The sequence below is a fragment of the Melitaea cinxia genome, chromosome 5, assembly GCF_905220565.1.
Source record: "Melitaea cinxia chromosome 5, ilMelCinx1.1, whole genome shotgun sequence".
NCBI classification, from domain to species: Eukaryota; Metazoa; Arthropoda; class Insecta; order Lepidoptera; family Nymphalidae; genus Melitaea; species Melitaea cinxia.
The window spans coordinates 4,122,060-4,149,956 of record NC_059398.1 but is presented as its reverse complement, the minus strand read 5'-3'; the positions used below and the strand labels follow the sequence as shown (position 1 = coordinate 4,149,956).

Below are 27,897 nucleotides of genomic sequence, written 5' to 3'. Positions count from 1 at the left end.
ATCGATAAAAAATCACGTACCTAATCGCAGTGAGCTACAATAATGATCTTTTATTTATTTAGCGATAATGTTTATAGATTTTTCTGGAATAAATTTATATTTATAAGTTAGGTGTCCGGGAGGCGTGTATAGATTTTTCTGGAATATTTCTATATTTATACGTTATATATCCGAGACTTTGTCCCGCCCCTTGGCAAGGGGTGGTGACTGGCAGGTATAGGGCGACAGCAGAAACCAGCAGAGCGAGGAGGTCTCACTCAGCTGCGGTCACCGCGGCGCGCGGACATGGCGCGAGTGTTGCGCCCGCCGAGCCGCACGTGAGTACACTTTCTTTTAACCTTTTAAGCCAGTTTCAAATCGTTTTTAAGTGTTAAAATGAGTTCGTTTTAAGGAGGTTCGAGGCAGTTTTTTAACCCACTTCAAAAAAAGGCGGAAGCTACTCAATTCGACCGTAATATATATTTTTTTATGTATGTTCGGGGATAGCTGTGGACCGATTTTGATAATTCTTTTTTCGTTGGGAAGGAGTTATCTTAAGTGTGGTACCATGATAAAGAAACCAGGCTATGATGATGGGATCCCAGAGAAATCTGAGGGAAACCCTCGAAAATTCGCAAAACATTTTACTGGGTGTACTGATTTTGAAGATTTTTAATTTAGTTGAAAGCCGATGTTTATTATGTGGTCACATTTAAATTTCATCGAGATCTGATTGGAGTAATCTTTGATAATGCGTATTTACTTGACTAATTTTTCGTCTACCTACGTTGTATTACTATTTTCGATGTAATTGAAGTCGTTTTTTTTTTTCGTTTGCCAGCAAACACAATTATTACAATATTTTTATTATTAAAATATTTTTTTAATAGTCAAAACCATCTTAAAGATAAAATGGGTAGGTAATCTATATAATATCAAAGAAATTACATTTTTATGGGTAGGTATGACAAATGTAAAACGAAATCTTTAATTAAAATAGTATCAAAAAATGTAGACATATTTAATGAAACAACTTTTTTCGGATTTTATCGCGGTTTATTATTATCTTTTGATTCCCGACGTTTCGGATACTTTACAGCAACCATGGTCACGGGGGGACTGAGGTGTCAGACGTCCCAACGTTACAAAGTTATTCGAAACTACCCGACATACATCAATATCTTATATAGTCCCATCTACGCAGAATGTGCTAATTGAGTCTTTAATCTGTGGTGAATTATGCTTGGTTTTTGATTTAATTATATTAATAATGGGGTCCCAAGCAGGTGGTAATTGCCAGCCATCTTCTCTATTGAAATTTGGATGTTTTTTAATTTCAATAGCCTCACGGATCATCCTTGGTTGGAATCGGTGTTCTTTTGCGAGGATCTGTGGTTTATCGAATCTAATATAATGGCTAGCTGTGTCTAGACTGTGTTCACAGATTGCGGACTTAGTATAGCGACGATGTTTTAAGTCAGCTATATGTTCTTTAACGCGAGTTTTGATCGATCGTTTTGTTTGTCCTATATAAGAGAGACCACAGTCACAATCAAGCTTGTATACTCCTGCATCTTGTAAGGGTATATGACACTTGACAGATGGTAAAAATTGACTTATCGTTTTTGGCGGCTTGAAAAAAGTTTTTATAGAAGCTCGCTTTAAGATGAAGCCAATCTTGTCAGTGACCCCTTTCATAAAAGGTAGCACAGCAGGTACTCGCTCGACGGTGGCTGGTTTCACACGTTCACTGCGATGAGGACGCGGTACCCGAAGCTTGTTGTCTCGCAGTACTTGCTTGACATGTTGAAGTTCGGTCTCCAGGTGTCGCTCATCACAGATCCCTCGTGCTCTCTGAAACAAAGATTTACCCACGGTAGCTAACTGTGTTGGATGATGGTGTGATTCACCGTTTAAGTACCTATCCGTATGGGTATGCTTTCTATACACTGTATGGCTTAAAGTATTGTTGGAATTACGGATGACTAATACATCTAAGTCCCCCGTCCTCAGTCCCCCCGTGACCATGGTTGCTGTAAAGTATCCGAAACGTCGGGAATCAAAAGATAATAATAAACCGCGATAAAATCCGAAAAAAAGTTGTTTCATTAAATGAGTAAAATTCGCGTAAACATGTAGACATATTTTAAACATTTTAATTATTACTTTACAAAACCTGGAATTTTTAAGAATATCTTATAAATACCGACCTCACCTACTCTAACTATTAAAGGCACTTTTCGAAACAGCCTAGTGGGGAAACTAGATGGTCGCGAGTTCAAATGCGGATAGAATAATTAAGTTTTTGATTAGTACAGTTGATTTTATATTTTGTTTTGTGGGAATGAAAGCATCGTGATGAATCTACATGTTTTGAAAAAGTAAACGAGTAGATTTTATATATGTATATGTACACATATTGACACGCGTTGGCGCAACGTTTACAGCACTGATTTGTGGCTGTTGCGCTGGCGGTTGCGGGTTCGATCCCCGCACATGACTAACGTTTGTATTGGCCATACAAATGTTTGTGTGGTCTGTGGTCTGTCTTGTGGGTTGCCCCACAGTGCCTCAGAAAGCACATTAAGCTGTCGGTCCCGGTTGTTGTCAGTAATGTACCATTGTGACAGCTAAAAAAGTTTTTAAGCTAATACTAGTAATCTTTCAAAATATAAGTTGAAACTTACCCGGCTTCACGTAAAAACAAAGCAAAAGGAAAAAACAACATTCAAGTTACTATTCCATGCACCTTTAAAATTCAATCGTTCTTTAATTTTGCATAGCTCACGTTTAATGCACTATTCTTAAAGTTAATAAAATAATTCAATATTTCAAAAACCAGTGCGTCACTTTAAGTCGCAAATGAAATAATTCACAAAAAAGGAAGTCGGTTAAAAATGAGAATTCTCTTCAGTTTGTTGTCGATTTATAATAAGTACCTTAACCTTACAAAAGAACTTTGTACCTTGTTTGGTACCATGATAAGGAAACCAGGATCTGATGATGGGAACCCAGAGAAATCGAGGGAAACTTTCAAAAATCGTAAGGGTGACTAGTAAATTTAATCATATTTTCATTAAGTACTATAAAGCACTACTATTTAATGAAGGTCTGGAGTCGATCTGATGATGGAGAAGAAAGATAGTCGAGGGAACTCTTCAACAATTTATAGCAATTACCTGCTTTTTGAACTTAATTCGTTTCTATTGATGAGAACTTTGCACCTGTATGAGTTATAAGTGCCATTACAGTCTGATGATGGAGACAAAAGATAGTCGAGGGAATTCTTTAACGATTTATAGCAATTACCAGCTGTTTGGACTTAATTCGTTTCTATTGATGAGAAATATGTATGAGTTATAAGTGCCATTTCTTCGAACTTTTCAACGATTTATAGCAATTACCTGCTGTGTTATCATCTGTGTCGCAGGACCAGGTTTGATGATGGAGCCCATAAACACTCGAGGGAATTTCTCAACAATTTACAGCAGTTATACCTTTTGCTGTTTGACGACCGCTTTGATATAAATGGTGCATGTGCCGTGTCGGCGGCGCCTAAACACCGACGGTCGCGGGTTCTATTCCCGCTCGGAGTGGATATTTATGTTTATACAAATATTTATTTTCGGTCTAGTTGTTAATCCTTGTGGTTCTCCCAACCTAGCCTCGGAGAACACGCTAGGCTGTCAGTCCCGGTTACGTACACCTAATAGCAAACTTTACTCATAGTATGTCGACGCGTTAGCGCAGCGGTCACAGCACTGGATGTTGCCCTGGCGTTAGGGGGTTCAATCTCCGCGCACGACAGACATTTGTATTGGCCATATAGATGTTTGTCATGATCTGGGTGTTCGTGCTTGTGTATTGTGTATGTTTCCGAACCCCCGACATAAGAGAAAAAACATCCTTGTTAGGTCTACCCATCACAAAAAATTGTAAAATAAAATAATTTTTAACAAAAAAAAACCGACTTCCAAAAGGAAACTAAAAAGTGAAAAATAAATTTACTTAGTAGAAAGTAATTCGTATTTTGATTTAGTTAATCAGAAATGATTAAATAAATATTTTATAATTTTGAAGTTTGTGCCCAGTAAATACTACAACAACCTGGCTACAATAACAAATACAAACAACACACACACAACAAACAAGTACAAAAAATATTTTTTTTGAATATCATATATCAAAAATTGACCGCTCCAGTGGGTTTTCGAACCCGCGTCTCCGACTGACCGTGTCGGCGCTCTAGCCAATTAAGCTATGGAACGATGTACCCGCTAGAGCGAAATTCTTGATATGATGATTTTTATTTTCGGTTTAAGCGAACCGTGGCGCCGTCTATAGTGAGTTCTTTACAGAGACCCGTAACTATTCAAAGTTTCATATTACAATGAAAATCTTTGACAGGAGACGACACCATGCTATTTTTAATATGTACGATTTTATTTTTGTGTTACCCTCACATTAGGAATTCTAAACATTTTTGAATATCATATCAAAAATTGACCGCTCCAGCGGGTTTTCGAACCCGCGTCTCCGACTGACCGTGTCGGTGCTCTAGCCAATTAAGCTATGGAACGATGTACCCGCTAGAGCGAAATTCTTGATATGATGATTCTTGATATGGTCAGTTAGTAAGGCTGGTTTAGAATTTCACTGATCTTCGTAAGCTACATCTACTTAGGTATATTATTAGATTTTTACGTCTTAAAATAAATTTAATTTTAAGAACAACGAGTGTGCTTTAGATTACACTTCGATAAAATTCTTTAGCTCCAGGTAACTTATATTTCCCTCTCAACTCCCGTTCATCTCGCCCGATCACACTTTTCGTAAGGCTCTAGTCACACATTCAACAGTTTACTCCCCAAGGCAAGCGTACGTAAAGAAGTTTTACTTCAAAATTGCTATTAATTTTGAGATATAGGATATAGGCTAGTGACAACAGAAAGATAGAGAGAGAGAGAGTTACGTTTCGTAAGTTTTACTTCAGTCGTGTGATCTAAAGCACCCGTTTTTTTAACGTTAATCAAGCAACACAAGCCTATTGTTACATAAAATAGTACTGCAGTAATAATTTATTGGTTTATGTTCTGGTATATGTATTTATTAAGAAACTGCTGTCTGTACCGCGACTTTGTTAGCAATTATGCATATTCTCTTTAATTCTTTCTTCCACCCTTTTTCAAAGAAAAACGCACTCAAATTTGATAAAAACTATCCAGTATTTGTATGTATGTATGTGAAGTATAAGATCTAATACACTTTTATTATAAGTATGTATACGCAAGCAAGCTGTTTAATTTTGTTAAAATCCTATCAGCAGTACGTTGAGCGAGAAAGGCGTCTTTCCGACTATGTACGTTTAGGTATAGTCATTCCTTTGTATTTTTTTAATCGACTTCCAAAAAAGGAGGAGGTTCTCAATTCGACTGTATTTTTTTTATGTATGTTACATCAGAACTTTTGACCGTGTGGACCGATTTCGACAATTTTTTTTTAATCGAAAGGTGGTGTGTGTCAATTGGTCCCATTTAAATTTATTTGAGATCTAACAACTACTTTTCGAGTTATATCTAATAATGCGTTTTTACTTGACGCTTTTTTCGTCGACCTACGTTGTATTATACCGCATAACTTTCTACTGGATGTACCGATTTTGATAACTCTTTTTTTGTTGGAAAGGGGATATCCCTAGTTTAGTACCATGATAAGGAAACCAGGATCTGATGATGCGATCCTAGAGAAATCGAGGGAAACTCTCGAAAATCTGCAATAACTTTTTACTGGGTGTACCGATTTTGATAATTTTTAAATAAATCGAAAGCTGATGTTTATCATGTGGTACATATAAATTTTATCGAGATCTGATAACTACTTTTTGAGTAATCTTTGATAACTTGACTATTTTTTCGTCGATCTACATTGTATTACTCGCCGATGTAATTGAAGTCGGTTTTTATTCGTTTGCGAGCAAACACAATTATTTAACGACACAGCGTCGTTAAATCCGTGACTGAGTCATGCATCAATTATATTTTGATACAAATTAAAGTATGTGACCTACACATTATGTTATAAGGAGAGAGATGACTCATAATCCGACATCTCACTTCAAACATAAAAAAAAATATCTGTGATTGAAATATATACATTTTTTTTTAAATTATAATCGTAATCCTTAAAGAAACCAAGACACAAAATTCTCAGACTAAGCACTGTTTCACGCGATTTCTCTCCTCATACTTGTGTTTATTTTTCGCCTTAAATCATAAACATGGACCTTCTTACAAATTTCAATCTCGTGATAAAATTTTTGAAGGCATAGAATTCTAAATATTCGACTTCATTCCACCACTATTGAAAATGTAATGTTTTTCTACTTACATTTACTTAGTCGTATCTTTGGACCTTGACATCTTTAACATTCAATTGAGTATACAATCATATTTCCATGTAATTAGTATTATCGACCTGTAAGGAACAAATCTATAGAAAATGTGAAAAATAATAACCGCGCGTTCAAATCTGGACTAGTTTTGGCACACATTTAAACCAATATCTCTTATAAGTCTGTGTTTCCGGAAAACTATAATCTACGGGTTACTTCTAGGTAAGCGTGGTCCATTTTAGACCGCATTTTCACTTATCATTAGGTGAAATAGTGGTCAAACGCAAGCCTATCATTGTATAAAAAAAAGCGCCCTATTAATATTTAGTAGTAGTTGGTACTCATCTTGTTAGTTCATTTATCGAAAGGTCCATTGCTTGCTTATTTATGAGATTCGACTTCAACTTAATTTTTAAAAACTTCAACTAAAGTTAATTAATAATCTATTAAGATAACTTTGTCAGCTAATTAATATACAGATAAAACGAAATACTGAATCTACAGTAGCATTTGTTTTGCCATTAATTGTATTTGCGTTTACAATGCTGAAGAATAAAAATTTTTGGATTTCCGAAATGTATTTGTCAATGTACGAATATTACGAAAATTGTAGTATCGAGAATGACATATTGGGATTCATTTTCGACGCCAGCTCTTGGAGCTGTTATGATGACGTAATGGTTTTTCACGGGAATAATCGCGGTGCCAGTGACAGCTACTCGGAACATTGGGTGATCGAGTGCGCAGCGGCGAGAGAGGGTTGATATTTTAATCTTTTTCGTTTTTTGGGTTTTATTTTTATAACTTTTTAGTACCACGTGATTTACTTATTTACACCAGAAGATGTGCGACGTTTTTAGATTTATTTCTGACAGGGATAAGAGTAAATTTTAGATCAGTAAATTAAAATAATTGTTTAGTTGGTATTCAAATGTCATAAAACATTTTTAAAAATTTTCGTTCAAACTTATGTACTCTTATTAAAATATGCTATAGTTGCTTTCTTATACATTAGTTAGTTCATTTAATAATTAATAGGACACTTCAATTACTGCGTTGACTTCATTGTAATTTGTTATTACTCCATAGATTAACAATACATGGACATGTTGTCGCTAAAATCAGTCAACTCCAGTTTTTTTATTGACTCAGCCTGCAATATAACACTAGTAGGGGCTCATTTCCTTAACTAACCACAGTAGCTTAAAATTGCTAAATAATAAATAAATAAACGGTTAACACTCAACGGCCCCCAGTAGGATTTTCTCCTGTTGACCCCCAAGGTCCGGAAACACACACAATACACAAGCACAAACGCCCAGACCACGACAAACATCTATATGGCCAATACAAATATCTGTCGTGAGCGGGGATTGAACTAACGACCGCCAGCGTAATAGTCAGTACTGTGACAGCTGCGCCAACGCGTCGTATATTCGTATAATTCGTCTATTAATAAGTTCCACATTAATAGATAATAACCAATATTTTAATATTATTTAACGCTTACCTCGCGTTTTCACATGCGCTTATATTTATATTAATTGCTCCACTGTTACTTTTGGGTGATGTCACTTTATTAATTTATTAAACTTTTCAGTAGGTTCAGAGCTAGAGAGAGAGAGAGAGAGAGAGAGAGAGAGAGAGAGAGAGAGAGAGAGAGAGAGAGAGAGAGAGATAATAACATCATAAACGATATAACGTATAGTAGACAATTTTGTCTTGTTAATAACAGTAGTATAGATAAGTATATTATATTCCAATCCAAATTCATATTTTTTAATCTGGTATGTAAAACAATACCTACAGGACATATTTTGTTCAGCCCTACCCTAAATTCGTCGGTCAGCGGCTGGAGTACCCTGTCCAACGAGGCGCGCGTTATAACATTTGTCACTCCATACGCCACGTCCTAATGAAGAGGGTTCAACTGTTCAAGCACAGATTATTTAGGCCTTATTAATTAAAAATCATAGGTCAAGAGTTCCTTGTCCTGATATTTACGATATTTATAGATCCTGTCGTCAGTTTTGATGTAGGTACTTTAAAATGGATTTTGGTCTTTCTTCATTTAAAAGGTTGGTGGATACTATATACACTATATATAATAAAAATGTAACGGATAGCTGTCTGTACATCTAAGATATATGAGAAAAAATATTATTGGGACGTTTATTAACTCAAATAACACCCAGAACAATGATTGTCAGAATTTTGCCTGTTTGTCTGTGCGTTTGTGCACGCTAATCTCAGAAACGGCTTATCCGATTTAGATGTGGTTTTACTCATATATTGTGGCAAGTTTAAGCATTTAATATTTGTTTCATGTCAATCGGTTCATAAATAAAAAAGTTATGCCAATTTAAAGAATCACGTTGAACATGTAAAGTCACAATGTCACGCGGACGAAGTCGCGAGCAAAGGTATTTAATAATAAATATACAAATTGCCCAGATAAATACGATTTTTTTATGATATCATTTTATATTATTGTCCACATAAATAAAGATGAATGGACGAAATGTACATGCACGCAAACCTTTCGAACGGCTGCTCCACATTGGATAATTCTTTTTGTAGTGATCGGTATTGTCAGTAAAACGATGTATGAAAAAAAATCGAAGAAAATCGATACATTTACATAAAAAAATAAATAAATAAAATTGCTGATAATAAAAACTTTGAACACATCAAAAGTATTTAAAATTGCTTTACAAAAACTTTTCTTTAAAAATAGATTTACAATTTTTCATCTTGTATTGAGTTTGAATAAAAATCAGTTTTTTGTTTTATACAGTCTGTGGCGGCAATCCGGCTGGTACTAGGATGTCACTGAAGACTCCGACGCCGGGCGTCGGCGAGCGCGAGACATGGGGCAAGAAGGTGGATTTTCTGCTGTCAGTCATCGGCTTTGCGGTTGATCTCGCCAACGTGTGGCGTTTCCCCTACCTGTGCTACAAGAATGGTGGAGGTAGGTTCAATAAATAGTAATATTTATTTTCGTAGGACGCCTTATTCTGACGAAAAGTAAAGATGAGTTCTAACTTGGTCTACACCTGTCTAGATTCTATACAACTTAGTTTCACGAAATGGACTAATTACTTGTATTTTATGCATAAAGATGTAATATAGGTAAACACCTAACGTCAAAAATAGAAATAGTTATAAAAAATATTGGCTACATTAACAATTTACTGATGATGATAACAAATAAAATGCTACTCTATTTTTTCTAAACAATTATCGATTTTAAAATACACAGACAGTCTTTACAGGACACTTACTTTTTAACGCTATAAATTTAAGTATTGATCTACTACAATTCTTATTTAGAAAATGTAACAGATCCTTAGGACTATTCACTTATCCCCGGCATTATTACGTTATCCCGACTGAATCAGTGTGTAAGAGGTGCGCTGCGGCGAGGTGATGAAACGCCGGCATGAATGCTAAGTGCCTCTTACCTCCTCTTGCCACCTCTTACTACCTCTTGCAACCTCTAACCGCGCTAATTGTCGGTCTGTTTTCGACTTGAAAGACGTATTCACTTTTCTACCTGGCTAAAATATAATGTGAAATTCTGTTATTTAAATATTCTGTATTAATTGTGAACTGTACATTTCTGGTTATCTACATTTGTGTAGTTTCTCGAATTTCTCGAATTTGGTCAAGTCAATATTTTCATTTCACAGATAAGTAATAACATAAATGTCTGTATGTGCGTGTGTGTGTGTGTGTGTGTGTTCTTTTAAGTTTTATGGAACGAAGTTCCTTACGGCAGGCTTAACATTTGGCAGGGCGACCGAACTGAAAAAAATGTGATACTAAAACCGTAAGAAAAATATATAACGGAAAGGACGTAATAATAGTCGCATGACTGTATATATAATATGACGTTTGTAAAACTAAAATATTACTAGGAAACTTTTTTTTTTTAAATTATTTATGTAATTTTATACTATCGACAAAAATAAATAGACATATGTTTTTTTTTTATTTCACTTAATAGTTTGAATTATTATTATTATTATTATTTTGTTTGATTTATTTTATTTTACGGTATTTGTTATTTTCTAAAATAATAAATTTCCAAAATACTTTTATGTACTTAATTAAAAACCAATCAACAAAATTAAAAACAAAATCAAGAACTTGAAAATATACATATATAAAATTCAACATTTTTTTTTCAAATTGTGTTGCTTCTATACTATCCGAGGGAATTTCGTCCTACCTGGTGTCCCATGACACCACATAATTTTTTTAAATGTTTCTGGTATTACTCTGTAGCTATGTGTATTTTTGATTAAACCTTGTTATGTATGTTATGTGATATCCTTACTACCATTATATTGTATGTATTTTTTAACCGACTTCCAAAAAAGGAGGAGGTTCTCAATTCGACTGTATTTTTTTTTTTTTTTTTTTTATGTATGTTACATCAGAACTTTTGCCCGTGTGGACCGATTTCGACAAATTTTGTTTTAATCGAAAGGTTTTGTGTGCCAATTGGTCCCATTTAAATTTATTTGAGATCTAACAACTACTTTTCGAGTTATATCTAATAATGCGTTTTTACTTGACGCTTTTTTCGTCGACCTACGTTGTATTATACCGCATAACTTTCTACTGGATGTACCGATTTTGATAATTCTTTTTTTGTTGGAAAGGGGATATCCCTAGTTTGGTACCGTGATAACGAAACTAGGATCTGATGATGGGATCCCAGAGAAATCGAGGGAAACTCTCGAAAATCCGCAATAACTTTCTACTGGATGTACCGATTTTGATAATTCTTTTTTTGTTGGAAAGGGGATATCTGTAGTTTGATACCATGATAAGGAAACCAGGATCTGATAATGGGATCCCAGAGAAATCGAGGGAAACTCTTGAAAATCCGCTATAACTTTTTACTGGGTGTACCGATTTTAATAATTTTTAATTTAATCGAAAGCTGATGTTTGTCATGTGGTCACATATAAATTTTATTGAGATCTGATAACTACTTTTTGAGTAATCTTTGATAACGCGTAGTTACTTGACTATTTTGTCGTCGATCTACGTTGTATTACTCGTCGATGTAATTGAAGTCGGTTTTTTTTTCGTTTGCGAGCAAACACAATTATTAATTTATTCTATCAAATTAAGCGTTCCACTATGTATCGAGACGCTTAAATACCTAGAAATGTTTGAAGTTATTTTCATTAGAATACTTATATTTTTTGATTTGGTTTTACTTATTGTGTAATTAGCAAATTTTAGATAAATAAACACACAAGTACAATAATAAAAAAGTATAATAAAAATATAATTCCAGCACGGAAAAGATGTAGCACATATAAAAATACCCAGAATGCGATAGGATTCGTATCATATATTATTTAATCTATGGACCACGAAATAGAAAAAAAAAATAGTTTTTCTTGTTCCGTGATTATCATCATCATCATTTCAGCCTACCGCAGTCCAGTGCTAGACATAGTTCCTCCCCAAGTTCGAGCCAAAAATGGCGTGAACTCATGTGTTTTGTCCATAGTCACCTGTGAATTTATAAGCCAGCAGTTGGATAATTATTCGCCATCGGTCGGTTTTTTAAGTTTCAAGATGGTAGTGGAATTGTGTTATCCCTTAGTCGCCTCTTACGATACCCACGGGAAGAGAGGAGGTGGCTATATTCCGTGATTATAATCGTACCAAATACATTGTGTCTTCTTCATTCCAATTAATATTCGAAAAACTAATAGTGTCTAATGAAACTGATGAAAGCCATACAACAAAGAGTTTTATGAACATTAGCTGTGTGATACATACAAATAGTTGTCAATGTTGATGAGTTTGACCTGATGTTTGATAGCTCAATAGTCAACTACTGTTAGTAATATACCAGACCGTTCTCAAATATGCCGTCTTCAAATACACGTAGTACTAACAGACATAGGCTCGTATTCTCGTGGTGTAATTGCTCCACATCTGGTGGAGTACTATTGAAGCCTAACTGTGATAAGGACACTCTGTGGCTTCGTACCTTAGCAAATGGTGCTTAGCACCGTCTGAAGTTCAATTATTCGTTTGAAATGTTGCTACGAAATTTATCTTTCAAATATCGTATCGGTTATTGGGTAACTATGGAGGTATCAAATTAAGCTAAACACGAGGTGCAAGGTTGTAGGTGTAAGAGTTTGATAAATATTTTATTTTTTAAAATGATACATTTTAATATTTTAACCATATCTCCCTTGCTCTTTCTTAACCCTTTACTTATATAGAGAAAGAAATATATGCCCAGCAGTGAAGTGTTACGGGCCGATTCAACGAATCAATAAATATTTTAAATTTTGGCTGATGAGAGAAACAGGAAAAAAACAGACGTTTCTTCTATGTAGAACGCGAATTACGAAGTGACGATATCATTTTATTTGTTTCCTACAACACAACTGGTCTAATATTATAATTTACAATTTGAAACTGTTTTGCAATTTTGAATTTAGAGCATCAAATTATATTTACGAGTATCTCACTATCATAATCAAATTATATCATAGACTATAAAGTCACTGTATAGTCCATGATTCAATAAAATAATGATGTCAACATCTCAGTTTAGCCCCATTCTGCGCGGACATTATTTGCACAATATTTACTTGTAGCTAATTGTTTATTACCCGACTGCCAAGGAAGGGTTATGTTTTTCGCGCGTATCTTGTATGTATGTATGTATGTTTGTATGTAATATTCTTTACTACTTCATATTTCCAGAACCACTGAACGGATTTACATAATTGAGGTATCGTTAGGTTCGTCTTAGCTGCCCAAGTGTTCTTAGATAGGTGACATTAAAAAAAAATCAAACATGGCGGCTGCGCGAAGCCATTGTAGTTAATGAAAAAAAATTTTTTCTCGAATACTACAATATGGGTATCAAATTGAAGGGCACAATACAAGGATTTTAAAAAGGTATATCATGATTATTATTTTTATCTATTTCACCTTACACGGCTCAATAAATGTATAATTTCTACTTGAAAAGAATAATATAAATGACTTGATTTTAAGACAATAGAACTTCGCGTATACCCTAAATTTACGTCGTATGTCATTGTTGTAATGTCATTTACGCTTGACCTAACAATTTCTCGAACTTTAATTACTTCATCGTAACTTTATTTCTTAAACTCTGCCTACACCGTACACTTTAGATATTTATACTTATATTAATATTTGAAAGCGAAAGTCGTTTTCATACGCAGACGGAAATGAGTATTCCAGTAAGAAGAGATCTAGAGGTCTCTGTCTTGTCCACAAGTAGTCTGTCCGGAAATAAATAAATTGCCTTCCTAACTTTGATCATTGTCTTTGACAACAAACAACGGAACTATGTCGATTTTTTTCGTCGATTTTATGTTTATAGATAGAAAGATATATTATTGTTAATTTATTTGAAAATTAATCTGGTAATATTAATTAAGCAACGTGTCATTATTCAAAGCTTAAAAATGTTTTGGATATTAATTACGTTCAACCTTAAACTTGTTATTGACCTGTTTTATAAGAAATTATTTGTAAATGAATATTACACATTGATATATTGTAAATCAAGAAATAAAAAAACATATTTAAAATAATAAAATTGTAATACACATTTTTAAATTCGCAAGATCATACTCTCATACATTTATTTACTATATTTATAGTAGGTAAGTTAAAATATACTAAATATATAGTTGCTTATAGATTATTTTAGTATTACAGCTTTTGTTTATTATGCACCTATTTAAACAAAATCTATAGGTCTTGTAATACACTCTTTTAAAGATTTTTTTTTTACTAAACTTACTATTACTTTGAAAAATTACTAGGTGTGTTTATGAAAATAAAGTAATCATTTGAACAAAACACGACCCCTAAATACCTTGGCAGTAAAAAAATTAACAGTTACGAAACCACCACAAGTGAAGCAAAGTTCTGCATCACTAATTACATCCTTTTCTCTTTGTACCGACTCTTTGGGTGTCCAAGAGCCAGTAATTGACAATCAGAAGGCGCCCTTTACGCGACGCTTGCTGAAACTTCGTTACCGACTCGATGTGCAGGAAAATTAGTAACGTAATAATGGGAGGTAATAAGGTAATGGAGGGGGTCATCTAGAGTCTACAGATCTAATTAAACATCAATTCTATACCAATGTTATCTTGTGAAGTCCCGTCAAAGGGTCACCGCCGGAAATTTATTTAGTGACGCTTAGACGCGTCGGTAGTGCGGGCCTTAATTGAATTTTGACTAGTTATAAACTAGCTCTGAGCGTCAAATAGTCGAGAGCAACTAAAATTATGTAATAATAGTGTTTTTAATTGAACTAGATAACAAGTATTTTGCTTTTATCTATTCAAAATCAAACTCAAAAATAAATGTTATAATTATATCTTGTAAATAATTTATAGCACAGATAAAGAAAAAATTGCGAAATCATAAATTTTTAGTTACATCATATTATAAAAATATTTTTAATAATTTCTGTACGAAACCCTCGGTGCGCAAGTCCGATTCACACTTAGTTATTTTAATTCTGAAGAAATGTCTGTAGTTTAAAGGACAGTCTGAAGTCATCTAAGAATACAGGTATAACCTTCACTCAAAAGGATTGAATATTTACTTATTAAAGATATAAAAACGTATTTAATTATTGACCGTTTATCTATTTTATCTAAGAAAAATTTGAAAATCTATTATCTTGTAATGTGCCTAAGCTATAGTGAAAAGAAGCCATATTCTATCGCAACTATGATTCGTAATTATGATGTTGCGTAATCTGTTTTGAAATTTTCATCCACTAATTGATTGGGCACTTCATCATGCGACCCTTCCCGTCACGGCTCGGTCACACTGACGTTTTGAGTACGTATTGCGTACTACGTAATGGAAGGTACAATTGATTAGGTTTTATTTACTAAATACGTGTTGGATTTTGCTTCATAATTGTTTTCCTTGATAATATGTTTTAGTCAATCAATCTTATACTGCATTATTTTGATATTGATATCTGGTCTTTATATAGTAACGCTATTAATTATGAAATAATTTTTTTTAGTATGTCGCCGTTGTTCTTTTGTTTTACTTAAGAGTTAAAATATAAAAGTGCATTACCAATTTCAATTTAATTTAGTAAAACGTCTTGTCAACAAGTATCTTTCTGCAGAAATTTAATAACTTATAAAACATAAATAAAATTATTTTTTTGTTTATTTATTCAGCCTGTAAAACATCCAACTACTAGTCACTTTTTTTAATTAAGTCATATATCCACAGGCTTATTATGCCCGTGCTTTTGTTATTCCAATTATTATTATTTTTTTCTTTTTTTAACATGCATCGGTACTTCACCGCAACCTTAGAATCCTAGAAGCCTTAATAACTAGTCTTAAAATTTCTAAAAGTCGACGCGAGTCCACTGATCAAGACTATTCTACATATTGCTTTTTTATATTTTTACATAGTAATTATTTTTATTATATTTACACTTATTTGCTAACTACAAACTACTAGTCATTTAGCTTAATCGACCATGCTACTACACTGCCGGTTGGCGGATATACTTATTCCCTACTATGAGAAATTATTGCTATCAGATGTCTATGATAACAACCAGGCTGATAGCTTAAACCTCCTCTCCGACGAACGAGGGGAAACCCACAATTATAGACACCTAGGCCGGAAAGAAACATTTTCACGAACACAAATATCCAACCCGAGCGGGAATCGAACGCGGAATCGCTGGTGTTTGAGTGCACACGGCATACGCATTACAGGAGCGGGGTCTCTTTTTTATATGTAGGTAATTCTAAATTAAAGGCATGCGACATTTTCATAATCACAATCAAAGTTTTCAAACCACAAAGTTGAGATGTAATCGCTGAAACTTTCTTTATCATTTGATTTAATATGTTTTTATTCTGAATTTCGATTTAATACGTTTTTATTCTGAATTTTCGATTTAAATAATGTTATAAGAACTTTTAAATTTCGTATTTAACAGTTATCTGATTCCGACTTAAATTTTAATATACCCTACAGGATTTAATACGTAAATCAGATGTTTTTGATACTTATATATTATCCAAACGGTTTCTTTTATATATAATTTCGTAACTGTCACATTATCTTATTTACTATCACAAGGAGTCGACTCAACCGGTCCATATTAAACACGTTTCCTTCAGATTGATTTAATAACTGAAACAGTTCGATAGATCTTGTAATACCCAATCATTCGCGACCCTCGGGAAATAGCTGGAGATATTTCATTATCCTCTTATCCAAGTCCAGACCGACTTAAGCGGAAATTTAACTTGAATTTTTACAATTTCAAGTGCTTTATTTTAAATCAATTTTTGTGTAATCTTTATCTGCTTTGCTGCGGATTTATGAAAGTATTAGCTATACCCGTGCGAATAATTCGTATTAAATAAGTATAATAATTATCACTTTACAAAATTATAAAAAAGTATTTATACGTGAGTTTATTTGAAATTGAACAAAAAAAAATACCGACGGTCAATCATGTTGACATGGTTATAAAATTAAAGCTCATATATTATAATTAATTAATTTACAAAAAAAGCAATAACAATTTTTTTCATTGTTGCCTCCGGCAGAGCAAGCAATTATCTATATAAGGCTTTTTCTAAAAAGGGAGGCAAACATCTTAACATTTTAGCGTATATATGATAATAGGTAAATAGACAAATATCTGATATAACGACTCCATCTACATGGGTCGGGGTAGTTGATTTCTACTATCAAAACGATGTCATGGTTGTGTCAGCAATAAATAATTAAAAAGTTTAAATTTTGTACAATACTTTTTCACATAATTATGTGGAAAATTTCTAATAAGTTTATTCAAAGAAGTGGTGACAATGGGGTGAATATGAATTCACGCCATTTTTGGTGCGAATTTGAGGAGGCCTATGTCCAGCAGTGGACGAAGCAGCAGTTGTTGAAGTGATGATGAAGTGATAAAGAAGTTTTTAAGAAGAGGTAAACTAAAAATGTAAAATTTAGGAAAAGCAAAATAAAGTCAATGCGATTAACAGTCGTGTAATCTGTCTATTTCAGATTTTGCTCACTAGCGATAGATTTTATAAACAATTTGTATAGAGCTTGGACTGTAGTAATAAAATATTAAAACTGGGCGTTAGACAATGACAAAAAACAATTGATAATCTAAGCAAATTTGAATTCTAGTTAATCTATTTTACGATTACAAAAAGGAAGTAAAAATCTTAACGTAAAAAGAAAAAATAAGAACACAATAACTTTCTTATACAGCGCATAAATCTCTCGTAAGATGGCAGCACTATCAAAATCCCATTATCCAAGTTAAGCGGCGAGGAAACTTCGCGATCTCACTTTGGCCGACTTAGAAACTTAAGATGCTTTCATCCACGGACCTGTTGCTTCCGGCAATAAAATAAATCTCGTCTCTTTTCCACCCCTTGGTATTGAATCGAAATGAACGATAACGTGAAATTGTGTCATTCTATTTACGACGTCTTATCTCTTATATTTAGAAGTCGATGTATAATTTTGTATTGTATTATGTGTATTTATTTAAGTACTACTAACTTTGAATTGAAGCTATTGCAAATGGAATTATTTTGATTGACTGAGTTTTATTTTATGATTCTACGGTTTTATTTTAAAAAATATCTTTACGTATAACCTAATAATAAATATCACTAATTATAAATCTCATTCAATTGTTTTTACACATTAATAACCAGTTCGAAAATTTTTGAAATGTTGAAATAAGCAAAAATTAAACTAACAATTCTGCATTAAATCTCGAGATTTAACATGAAGTACGGATCTTGGGTAAATTATTGATAGGATCGCACACAGAATGTCTTGATTCTTTAACGGAAGATGGCTATTTAACAATTGTCTCATTCAAGTATTACTCATTCCTGTGTTCAGCGTTACTATTATTAGCTACTTAGCTTGAAATTATAATGACACACTTCCTTAGGCTTGTGCAAGTTTACTAAATTATTATTGGAGCATTCTCTTTTGTACCTGCACCGGAGCTCGCCTCAATCATACGCAGTTCATTTGTTGTACTCTACAATTACATATTGGCTTGATATTGATTGCAATTAATGTGATGCCAATTAATTTATGTCTAAATAATTCACGCCAGCACGGGTCGGGTACTTGCAGCTTAGGTTTTAATATTTACCGACGTAATGTATCGACTTCTTCTTTTTAGCGAAAGAACGACTTCTGGCAAAGGCAAATAATATTTACCTAATAATACGTTTCACATCATCAAGTTATCATTATTAATAGAATACAATAATAAAAATTATTTTTTCGTTTTTACTTTCCAAAGATTACGTATGCGACGAATATTTCGACAATTCTATAGTCAATAACAAACTTCATAATAAAGCAGGTAATAATTTATTACTTTATTTTTATGCGTCTTACTATTATTTTACGTATATCTGCAAATAAAAACTATTTTAATTCAAATCAAGTAGGTGAAGTTTCAATTAAACTTTAGTAAACAATAATTTTTTTTTTTTTTTTTAAATGTATAGATCGAAATTTTATTAATATACAAAATATTATACATATTTACAATTCACAACTTAAGAACTAAATATTTACAGATAGTTTTGGTATAAATCATGTCCGCGTGGAATTGTGCCAAGAATGCTGGCAGCATTTCCCCGTTGAATCGCTATGCCGATTCTCTGGGCAAAAAATGCACCAGCCCTCTTGTCACCAGTGGAGGCAATAAGGCGAGGTGTTATTTCATTTAAAAAATTTTTTGCACTGCTACTCCAAGGTCCAAGTGTTTCGACTGCAAACGGCACAAAGATGTAATTTGGAATTAGTGACGAATATTTGTGCCGTTTAGTCGTTTCAACAATAACTTAAATACCTAAATAGGTAATAGAGAACATAACCACTTACTTTGTAGATGAAAATATGATTATCGTTGCTAATTAAAATGATGTAATGTGTGGATTCCTCCTTAAAATTACTTTATGTTTTTAGGACCATTATTCTCTCAATTAAATTAAGTAAATTAATATTGAAAGTTAGACAAGTTATACAGTTACCAAGCATTTGAAAAACTTTTTGAAGACTATAAAATCTGATAAAAAGCATAAATTTAAGAGCTTAATCTTTTCAAATACATATATAACGGTTAAACTATTACGATCTTCCTATATAATTATTTAAATGACCATTAGGTTATGATCAAAATACTTAAAAATCTCAAATTTTATCTATGAACCTAATATATTATGTAGGTATGATCAAATTGTTCAGAATAAGTTACCTAATATTATTCGTACAAATACGACTTTCGGGCTATAGTTTGTCAAGCTAGTAGATAGTTTTTTTACGACTATTTACAAATAAATTCGACTTAAATAAATAGTAATTCTCATAAACTATTGAATTTTACACACAAAAAAAAATATTTTTCGTAATCTAGAAGCCTAACAATAGGTTGAGATTGACACTTATATACAGTAATGTCTGGAGTTTCATAAAAGCTTGTTCTAAGTAAATGCGAGACTTAAAAGGCCAATTACCGCACAATTTGCTGCGCTCACCCTCCGTCCCCAGAGTGGGCCGATATGAAATTATTGCCTTGAGAATTGCGATCTATGATCTGAGATTGCTCCTTTTAAAATACATAGGGTGATTTTTTAAGTTAAGACGATTACAGTGTTGAATTAATATTCTTTATAATGTTATTAGTATGTACTTATTATGTTACGTACTTTTTGTAACTAGCGTTAAATAAATATTGAAAATATTATGATGTCTGTTTACAAATTTCGTTAAATTCGCTAGAGCCAAGTTGTAAACAGTACAACAAAAAACACCGTAGGTACTTAAAGCATATCAAAACCTCAGTGGTTCCAGTACATCAAGTTCGGATTTTAATTGGGATAGTTTAAGTAATATAACTTTGCAAAAATAAAACTTAAAAAAAATACTATTTTAGAAATCTATATTTTTTGTTAACTGATATACTTACACCGAGTTGCAAGCAACAAATTTTAAAATTTAAGGGTTTACGAAACTAATCTTTTAACTCGTTATGAAAGGGGCGTTCTTGGTGCCGTACTGCATCATGCTGGTGGTGGGTGGAATTCCGCTTTTCTACATGGAGTTAGCTTTGGGGCAGTTTCATCGTAAGGGAGCAATCACTTGCTGGGGCAGGCTTGTACCATTGTTTAAAGGTATGTTTGAATTTACTGCCATTTAAGTTATCCTTTCCTCTACCTCTATTTAATTTCTTATTTCAGTCCCTCATTGTAGGCAACATTTTTCCTTTTTAAATTAGGCGAAAAATAACATCAATTGTCAAAACTAATTACGGTTTTAATGTAGTTTCTTAAATTTAAGAAACTAAGTATGTCTATACAGTTGCTAAATTATCGACTACAGTAACTTCTACTGTGGTTTGGAATGTAAAATTCTTTCATTTGAAATATAAGACATTACTGAATTTATGGGCAATTCATTTCGTCTTGTACTACTTTCTAGCTTTATGTGCGCTCAATGTCTTTGCAATCTTGATTTATAGGACGTAACTGAAACTTATAAAGAATTTATAAAATAAAAATTCACGAAATTTTTATTCGTTATCAAGTTAGCTAAGAATTGAAAAAAGGCTTTAAAAGTTTGTAAAATATTAAAAGAGTTCATTGTAACGTTATTAATTTAATTTCTTTATAATTTTTACATCAAATACTTGTGCTATTGTTCTTGAAATAAAATAAAGATCATATCTTCGCCGCGGCGGTCCTCCCGAGTCTTGCACTTAACACCCATAATTGACACCATTTCTCGGCTCCCCTTAAGTGCTCCATACGCTTTCAAAAGACTGCAGATTTGCGAGGTCGGCTTATGGCCGGTGATTTCATTTCACTTGTCACGTCCCGGCTGAGTGGCTCCGATATGGTTTTTGAAGAATAAAAATTGGTAATGGACTGGAACTAGAAGCTTTCTTGAAACATTTTAACTATAAAGGGTTCGGAATTGTCGCTTTAAGAAATCTATTATTTCAAATTGCTTTATTATTTTTGAGTAAATTCTTATTCAAATATATTTGTAGCAAGGTTCTGTTAAAAACATGTTTCTATGAATTAATGATTTATTTATTCTTTTATAAGGTATCGGATACGCGGTGGTCCTGATAGCATTTTATGTTGACTTTTATTACAATGTCATAATCGCTTGGGCACTTCGATTTTTCTTTGCATCATTCACAACTATGTTACCATGGACGAACTGCAACAATGAGTGGAACACGCCTGCATGTCAGCCGGTGAGAGAAAATAAAATTTATACATTCAGACATACACATTGAAAACATTTTTTCATTGCAAAAGTTCCTTATTTATTTTAAAACGATTTGTTTAGCTTACATTAAAAATTAAGTCATAACATCAGTGGCTTAGTATGATTTTAGCTCCCGGGGCCCACCGAAAATTTGTCGCCCTTACCAATTCATTTAATTAAATTTTACGAAATGAATTTAACACACTCATTCAAGCACGCACAATTTTCGTTATATTCATTAACCGACTTCAATGAAGGAGAGGGTTTTCAATTTTACTATATTTTATGTGTGTTGCATTGCGGACGCGATATGGAAATTCTTTGTTAATTAAAAAAAATAGTGGTCACTTTGCCACCATTATTGTGTGCCGCCTGGGGCCATGGCCACTCCGGCGCTCTAAGCCACTGCATAACGTTGATTAAAAAATTACATCAAACGAAAAAAAAATGGTTTAATATTTCAATGTAAAACATTTATATGAAACCAACATATTTTTGTAGTTCGAAGCTAATTGGGAGTCAATAAACGCAAACAAATCTACACGTCATCACAACTCTTCAGTGCCAAACATTCCACAAACGACACCATTCACTTCAGCTGCTTCAGAATATTTTAAGTAAGTTACACACTATCACTAATCATTTATTGCGTATCGTTTGATTCTATTTTTAAATTAAATTTATTTTCCAGCCGAGCTATATTAGAACTCCATAGAAGTGAAGGATTACACGACTTGGGTCCCATCAAGTGGGACATGGCTCTTTGTCTCCTGGCGGTTTATATTATTTGTTATTTTTCGTTATGGAAAGGCATCAGCACTTCGGGCAAAGTACAAATTTGATATTTCTTGATAATATAAACATTTATAGTGTTTCCAATATTAACAAAAGTATAATATAATTTTAGGTGGTATGGTTCACAGCTTTATTTCCTTACGCTGTACTTCTAATACTTTTAGTGCGTGGCATTACTTTACCTGGCTCAGCTACTGGTATTGCATACTATTTGAGCCCTAATTTTGAAGCTATTACACAGCCACAGGTGAGTATCGTTTGACCTCTGTTTAGTAGTAATTTCTGACATGTCATTGAAATCATTTTTTTATTTTTCGTAGGTATGGGTTGACGCAGCTACACAAGTATTTTTCTCTTTGGGTCCAGGATTTGGCGTTCTATTGGCTTATGCTTCTTACAACAAATACCATAACAACGTGTATAAGTACGTATTCATTTAATTATTTAATTTGTATCATAATTGGAGTATTAATGTCAATTTTTCGTGTCTAAAATTTTACAGAGACGCTATCTTAACTAGTGTGATCAACTCTTGCACCTCTTTTATTGCTGGATTCGTCATCTTCAGTGTGTTAGGCTACATGGCCTACGCGTCTGGAAAAGACGTTAAAGATGTAGCTACAGAGGGACCAGGTCTTGTATTTGTGGTGTATCCCGCTGCAATAGCGACTATGCCTGGGTCTACGTTCTGGGCTCTAATATTCTTTATGATGTTGCTAACTCTGGGATTGGATAGCTCTGTGAGTATCTTAATATAGTCTTTATATACCTAATCAAGGTTTTCATATTAAGGTTTAATAACAAATAATTGTGTTTGCTCGCAAACGAAAAAAAACCGACTTTAATTACATCGACGAGTAATACAACGTAGATCGACGAAAAAATTGTCAAGTAACTACGCGTTATCAAAGATTAATCAAAAAGTAGTTATCAAATCTCGATAAAATTTTAATGTGACCACATGATAAACATCTGCTTTCGATAAAATTAAAAATTATCAAAATCGGTACACCCAGTAAAAAGTTATTGCGGATTTTCGAGAGTTTCCCTCGATTTCTCTAAGATCCCATCATCAGATCCTGGTTTCCTTATCATATTATCAAACTAGGATATCTCCTTTCCAACAAGAAAATAAATATCAAAATCGGTACATCCAGTAGAAAGTTATGCGGTATAATACAACGTAAGTCGGCGAAAAAAGCGTCAAGTAAAAACGCATTATTACATATAACTCGAAAAGTAGTTGTTAGATCTCAAATAAATTTAAATGGGACCAATTGAAACATACCACCTTTCGATTAAAAAAAATTGTCGAAATCGGTCCACCCGGTCAAAAGTTCTGATGTAACATACATAAAAAAAAATACAGTTGAATTGAGAACCTCCTCCTTTTTTGGAAGTCGGTTAAAAAGAGATTTTTTTGGAGATTTTTTACGAAACTGAAATTTGTTTTGAATTTGAAAAGCACTTTAATTTTAGTTGAGACAATTATAGATCAATCACATCAAGAAATCAATTAAAGAACAATACAGTTATTTAATTGTCAATTAATTTTTTTTTTAATATGTTTTATTCTTAACGTCTCTACGATCGCATAATAAGGAATTTATTTCAGTTCGGCGGATCCGAAGCGATAATAACGGCTTTGAGTGATGAGTTTCCCCCAATCGGTCGACACCGAGAACTGTTCGTGGCCGGTCTCTTCACACTCTACTTCTTTGTTGGCCTAGCATCTTGCACACAGGGTGGTTTCTATTTCTTCCAATTATTAGATCGATATGCTGCTGGATATTCTATGCTTGTTGCTGTATTCTTTGAGGCCATTGCTGTTTCATGGATCTATGGTAAGTCATTGCACACGTTAACGTCTTTGGAATTGTTAACTAGGAGAGTAGCAATATTTAAGTGCAATCTTAAATTGTTTTTTTAACAGGTACTGAAAGGTTCTGTGAGGACATCCGCGATATGATCGGTTTCCGACCTGGTCTCTACTGGCGTATCTGCTGGCGTTTTGCCGCTCCAGCTTTCCTCTTATTCATCACAGTATACGGACTTATGGACTACGAGCCCCTTTCATATGATACCTACGTGTATCCACTTTGGGCTAACGCACTTGGATGGGTGATTGCTGGTTCAAGCGTTATCTGTATACCGACCGTGGCTATCTACAAGATTCTTACTACAAAAGGAACTTTTCTTGAGGTAATATTTCTGTTTAATTTTAAACCAATATAAATAAAACTGTTTGTAATTTAGTAAAACCTCTAAGATCATTATGCTTAGGGGCTAGATATACATCTTAAAATGCTATAAAATGATTACGAAGTTTTCACTGCTTGTCTGTTTGTCCGTCTGTTTATAGGTTCATATGCTTTAAGGCTATATTTTTGGTATGTGAAGTTGAGTTAAGATAACATTGCGAGATAAAATACGACTCAGTAAACATACTGAGTTTACGCTTTAGCCTGTAATATCCCACTGCTGGGCACAGGCCTCTTTCCCGATGTAGGAGAAGGATCAGAGCTTAATCCACCACACTGCTCCAATGTCGGTTGGCAGATATGTTCTCTACTATAAGTAACGATCGCTATCAGGTGTACATGATAACAATCGGGGTTGATAGCTTAACGTGCTCTTCGAGGCACGGTGAGAAGACCCACAAGGACTAACAGCCAGACCGGAAATAAATATTTTTATAAGCACAAATATCCACTCCGAGCGGGAATCGAACCCATGAGTGCCGCCGACACGGCACACGCACCATTACATCAGAGCGGTTGTACTGAGTACATACATTTCTAATTTCCCAGCGCCTGCACATCCTGACCACGCCGTACGCAGACACGGAGCGCATCGCGGCGCACAACGGTGTCGTGGTGTCTGAGAGCGGCGGCGTGCGGCTCTCCTCCGCCGTCACAACTCCGAGCACCCCCCCTCCCGCTGCGCCCACCAACCCCGCGACCCCCTCCCCCGCCCTCCACACTCAACCCGCGCTCGTCTGAGCGACGCTCTCCTTCGACGTCTACTACGTGTAGATCGTTTTTCACGAGCGATGTTAATTCCATATTATACAGACAAAAGCTGAACCTCAAAATGGGCAGGAAATCAAGAAAATGTGTGGTCATGGCGTCCCTAAATTACTAGTACAATGGTGACTTAAGAATACAACACCTAGAATTGAAAAATTACTACTACTGATAGACAAGAGTTGCGTAATCAATTCAGGTTCAGCTTTTGATTGCCAAGAAATGGGCATAATGAGGGGTTTTACTTCGCCGTGTAGCCTTTATATTATTTTATTATTATTTTGATTTTATTAAATGACTAAAAAACTGCCACAAAAGCTAAGATTTTGTGTTTAATATTTACATTCAATACATGAATAATATTCATAAAACGAATTCCAAGTTGGACATATGAATTAGTAGCGCCACGCATTTGGTTTTATGTAAAACCTCCTCACTGTCTTTTTTGTTATAGATAGTAAATATGGAATCAAATTGCTTGTGAAAATGTTTATACAGAGAATATAGGTGTCAAGGGGTATTTTTCAACGAGTAGATATACAAATAAATGTGATATGAATTTAACCATCTCATCTGATTAAATTAAACGGTACTAATGTATCAAATACGGTGAAATCGTGTAATCTAAAAAGGTGGTTTTCCAACCTTTTCAGATAAAAGAAATGTTGAAACTTTAATAAAATTTTCTTCAAACATCAACTACCTACACTATGAAAAGCTTTATTAATTAATCATCGTTATACTAATGAAGAATATATTACAACAATCTTGGTCTTCCCATCTGTGGCAAATATGTGACGTATTATTACGAGTTTATAACGTAATATTTCTCTTATCATACGCTTTGTAAACGACCAACTAATCACATCATCAAACTACGCGTTTGTTTGACACGTTTATCAAAGCATTCTAGATGCTTACGTGTTTGATGGAAAAATTGATTCATCTTATGTTGGCAGCAAGTTTAAAAAACCGGCCAAGTACGAGTTGGACTCGCGTACCGAGGGTTCTGTACAAAAATTATCAAAAATATTTTTATTATATGATGTAACTAAAAATATATGCTTTTCACAATTTTTCCTTTAACTGTGCTATAATACGTTACTTTGTACCAAATTTAGAGATTCTGAGTTCACGGGAAGTACCCCGTAGGTTTCGATTCCCTTGCGAGTATAAAAATTTGGAGCATAAACGGCTGTATCTTTTGATTGCGTTGGATTAGAAATTTAATTTTTTCACAGTTCCAAGGAACAGTAGACCTGATAATTTGATATGAATTTCAGCTTCATACCTCCACGCGTTCCTGATAAAAAGTGTCATGATAGACAGACGAACAACAAAGTATATATAAGTATAGGATTCTATAAGCGCTCTGTTTTTTCTTTTGTGGTACGGAACCCTAAAAATGCCAGCGTTGTTTTTCGAACCTCATGGAGACCCAATGTTAAGCTAATGAAAAATGTGATCGAGAAATGACAACGAATAAACGGAAAACGTTTGAACAAAAAAAAAAAAACGTTGAAACAAATTTGATCAAGCAAGACTGTACAAATTTGGCAAACAAGTTAACAAGAGTTAAGGTTTAAGGTGATTAAGGGGTAAAACAATTTTGATCGTTTACAGAGCTTTTATAAATCTTCAGTCATCTTTTTAAAAGAACTCTCTATTAAATAATCATTACTTATAATTAATTATCGAAGTTAGCTTCGACGTCTTTTGTATATAGTCTCGTACAAGCTTGATAGAAAAGAGAATAGGTAAATAATAATCACAAATAAAAAAATAAAAAAAAATATAAACATTATTAAGCTTTTTAAGTATATTAAGATAAGCTTACGTTAATGAACAAAATTATATTTATTGTGAAAGGGTTATTAGAGTTTTAAAACGTTAAATTAGTAAAAATGTTTATGTATTATCTTTAGCTTTATAAGATAAATCAAAATAACCATCAATATTCTATATCTATGTATGACCCTGACATTACTCATAGGCATATAAATGTATTTTTATTACTTAGTTTCATTCTTTTATAATTCGTCAAATGATAAAATCTTTAAAAAGTTTCTTATCAAATAGGTATACAAAAATAGTTTTAATCGATATAAAAATGTAATCGAATAATTAAGACGAAATATGATATAGGAATCTAGTTAACTACTTTAATCTCGCTTCACTTCTACAACTAAATTAAAAAATACTTATATTTAATCTTGTTTGGGTAGGTAATTTTATTAAAATTGAACAACTATTTAAAAGATTTAAGTAGTGTTGCTGTTTGTAGGTTTTATTGTCACAGCTTTATAACATTGAAAAAAAAAAAACAAAAAAAAA

At 33.5% G+C, this 27,897-nt stretch overlaps 1 protein-coding gene across 1 annotated transcript; it reads left to right on the top strand.

Annotated features, from left to right (window-relative positions):
- The first annotated feature begins 9,196 nt into the window (after positions 1 to 9,196).
- LOC123653725 (sodium-dependent dopamine transporter) lies at positions 9,197 to 25,539 on the top strand. Its single transcript, XM_045589713.1, has 11 exons — positions 9,197 to 9,341; positions 20,503 to 20,637; positions 21,574 to 21,728; positions 22,244 to 22,359; positions 22,434 to 22,572; positions 22,650 to 22,784; positions 22,858 to 22,961; positions 23,040 to 23,277; positions 24,153 to 24,381; positions 24,471 to 24,739; positions 25,348 to 25,539. The coding sequence occupies exons 1-11, from the start codon at positions 9,197 to 9,199 to the stop codon at positions 25,537 to 25,539; spliced, it is 1,857 nt and encodes a 618-aa protein (XP_045445669.1).
- Positions 25,540 to 27,897: the final 2,358 nt, after the last annotated feature.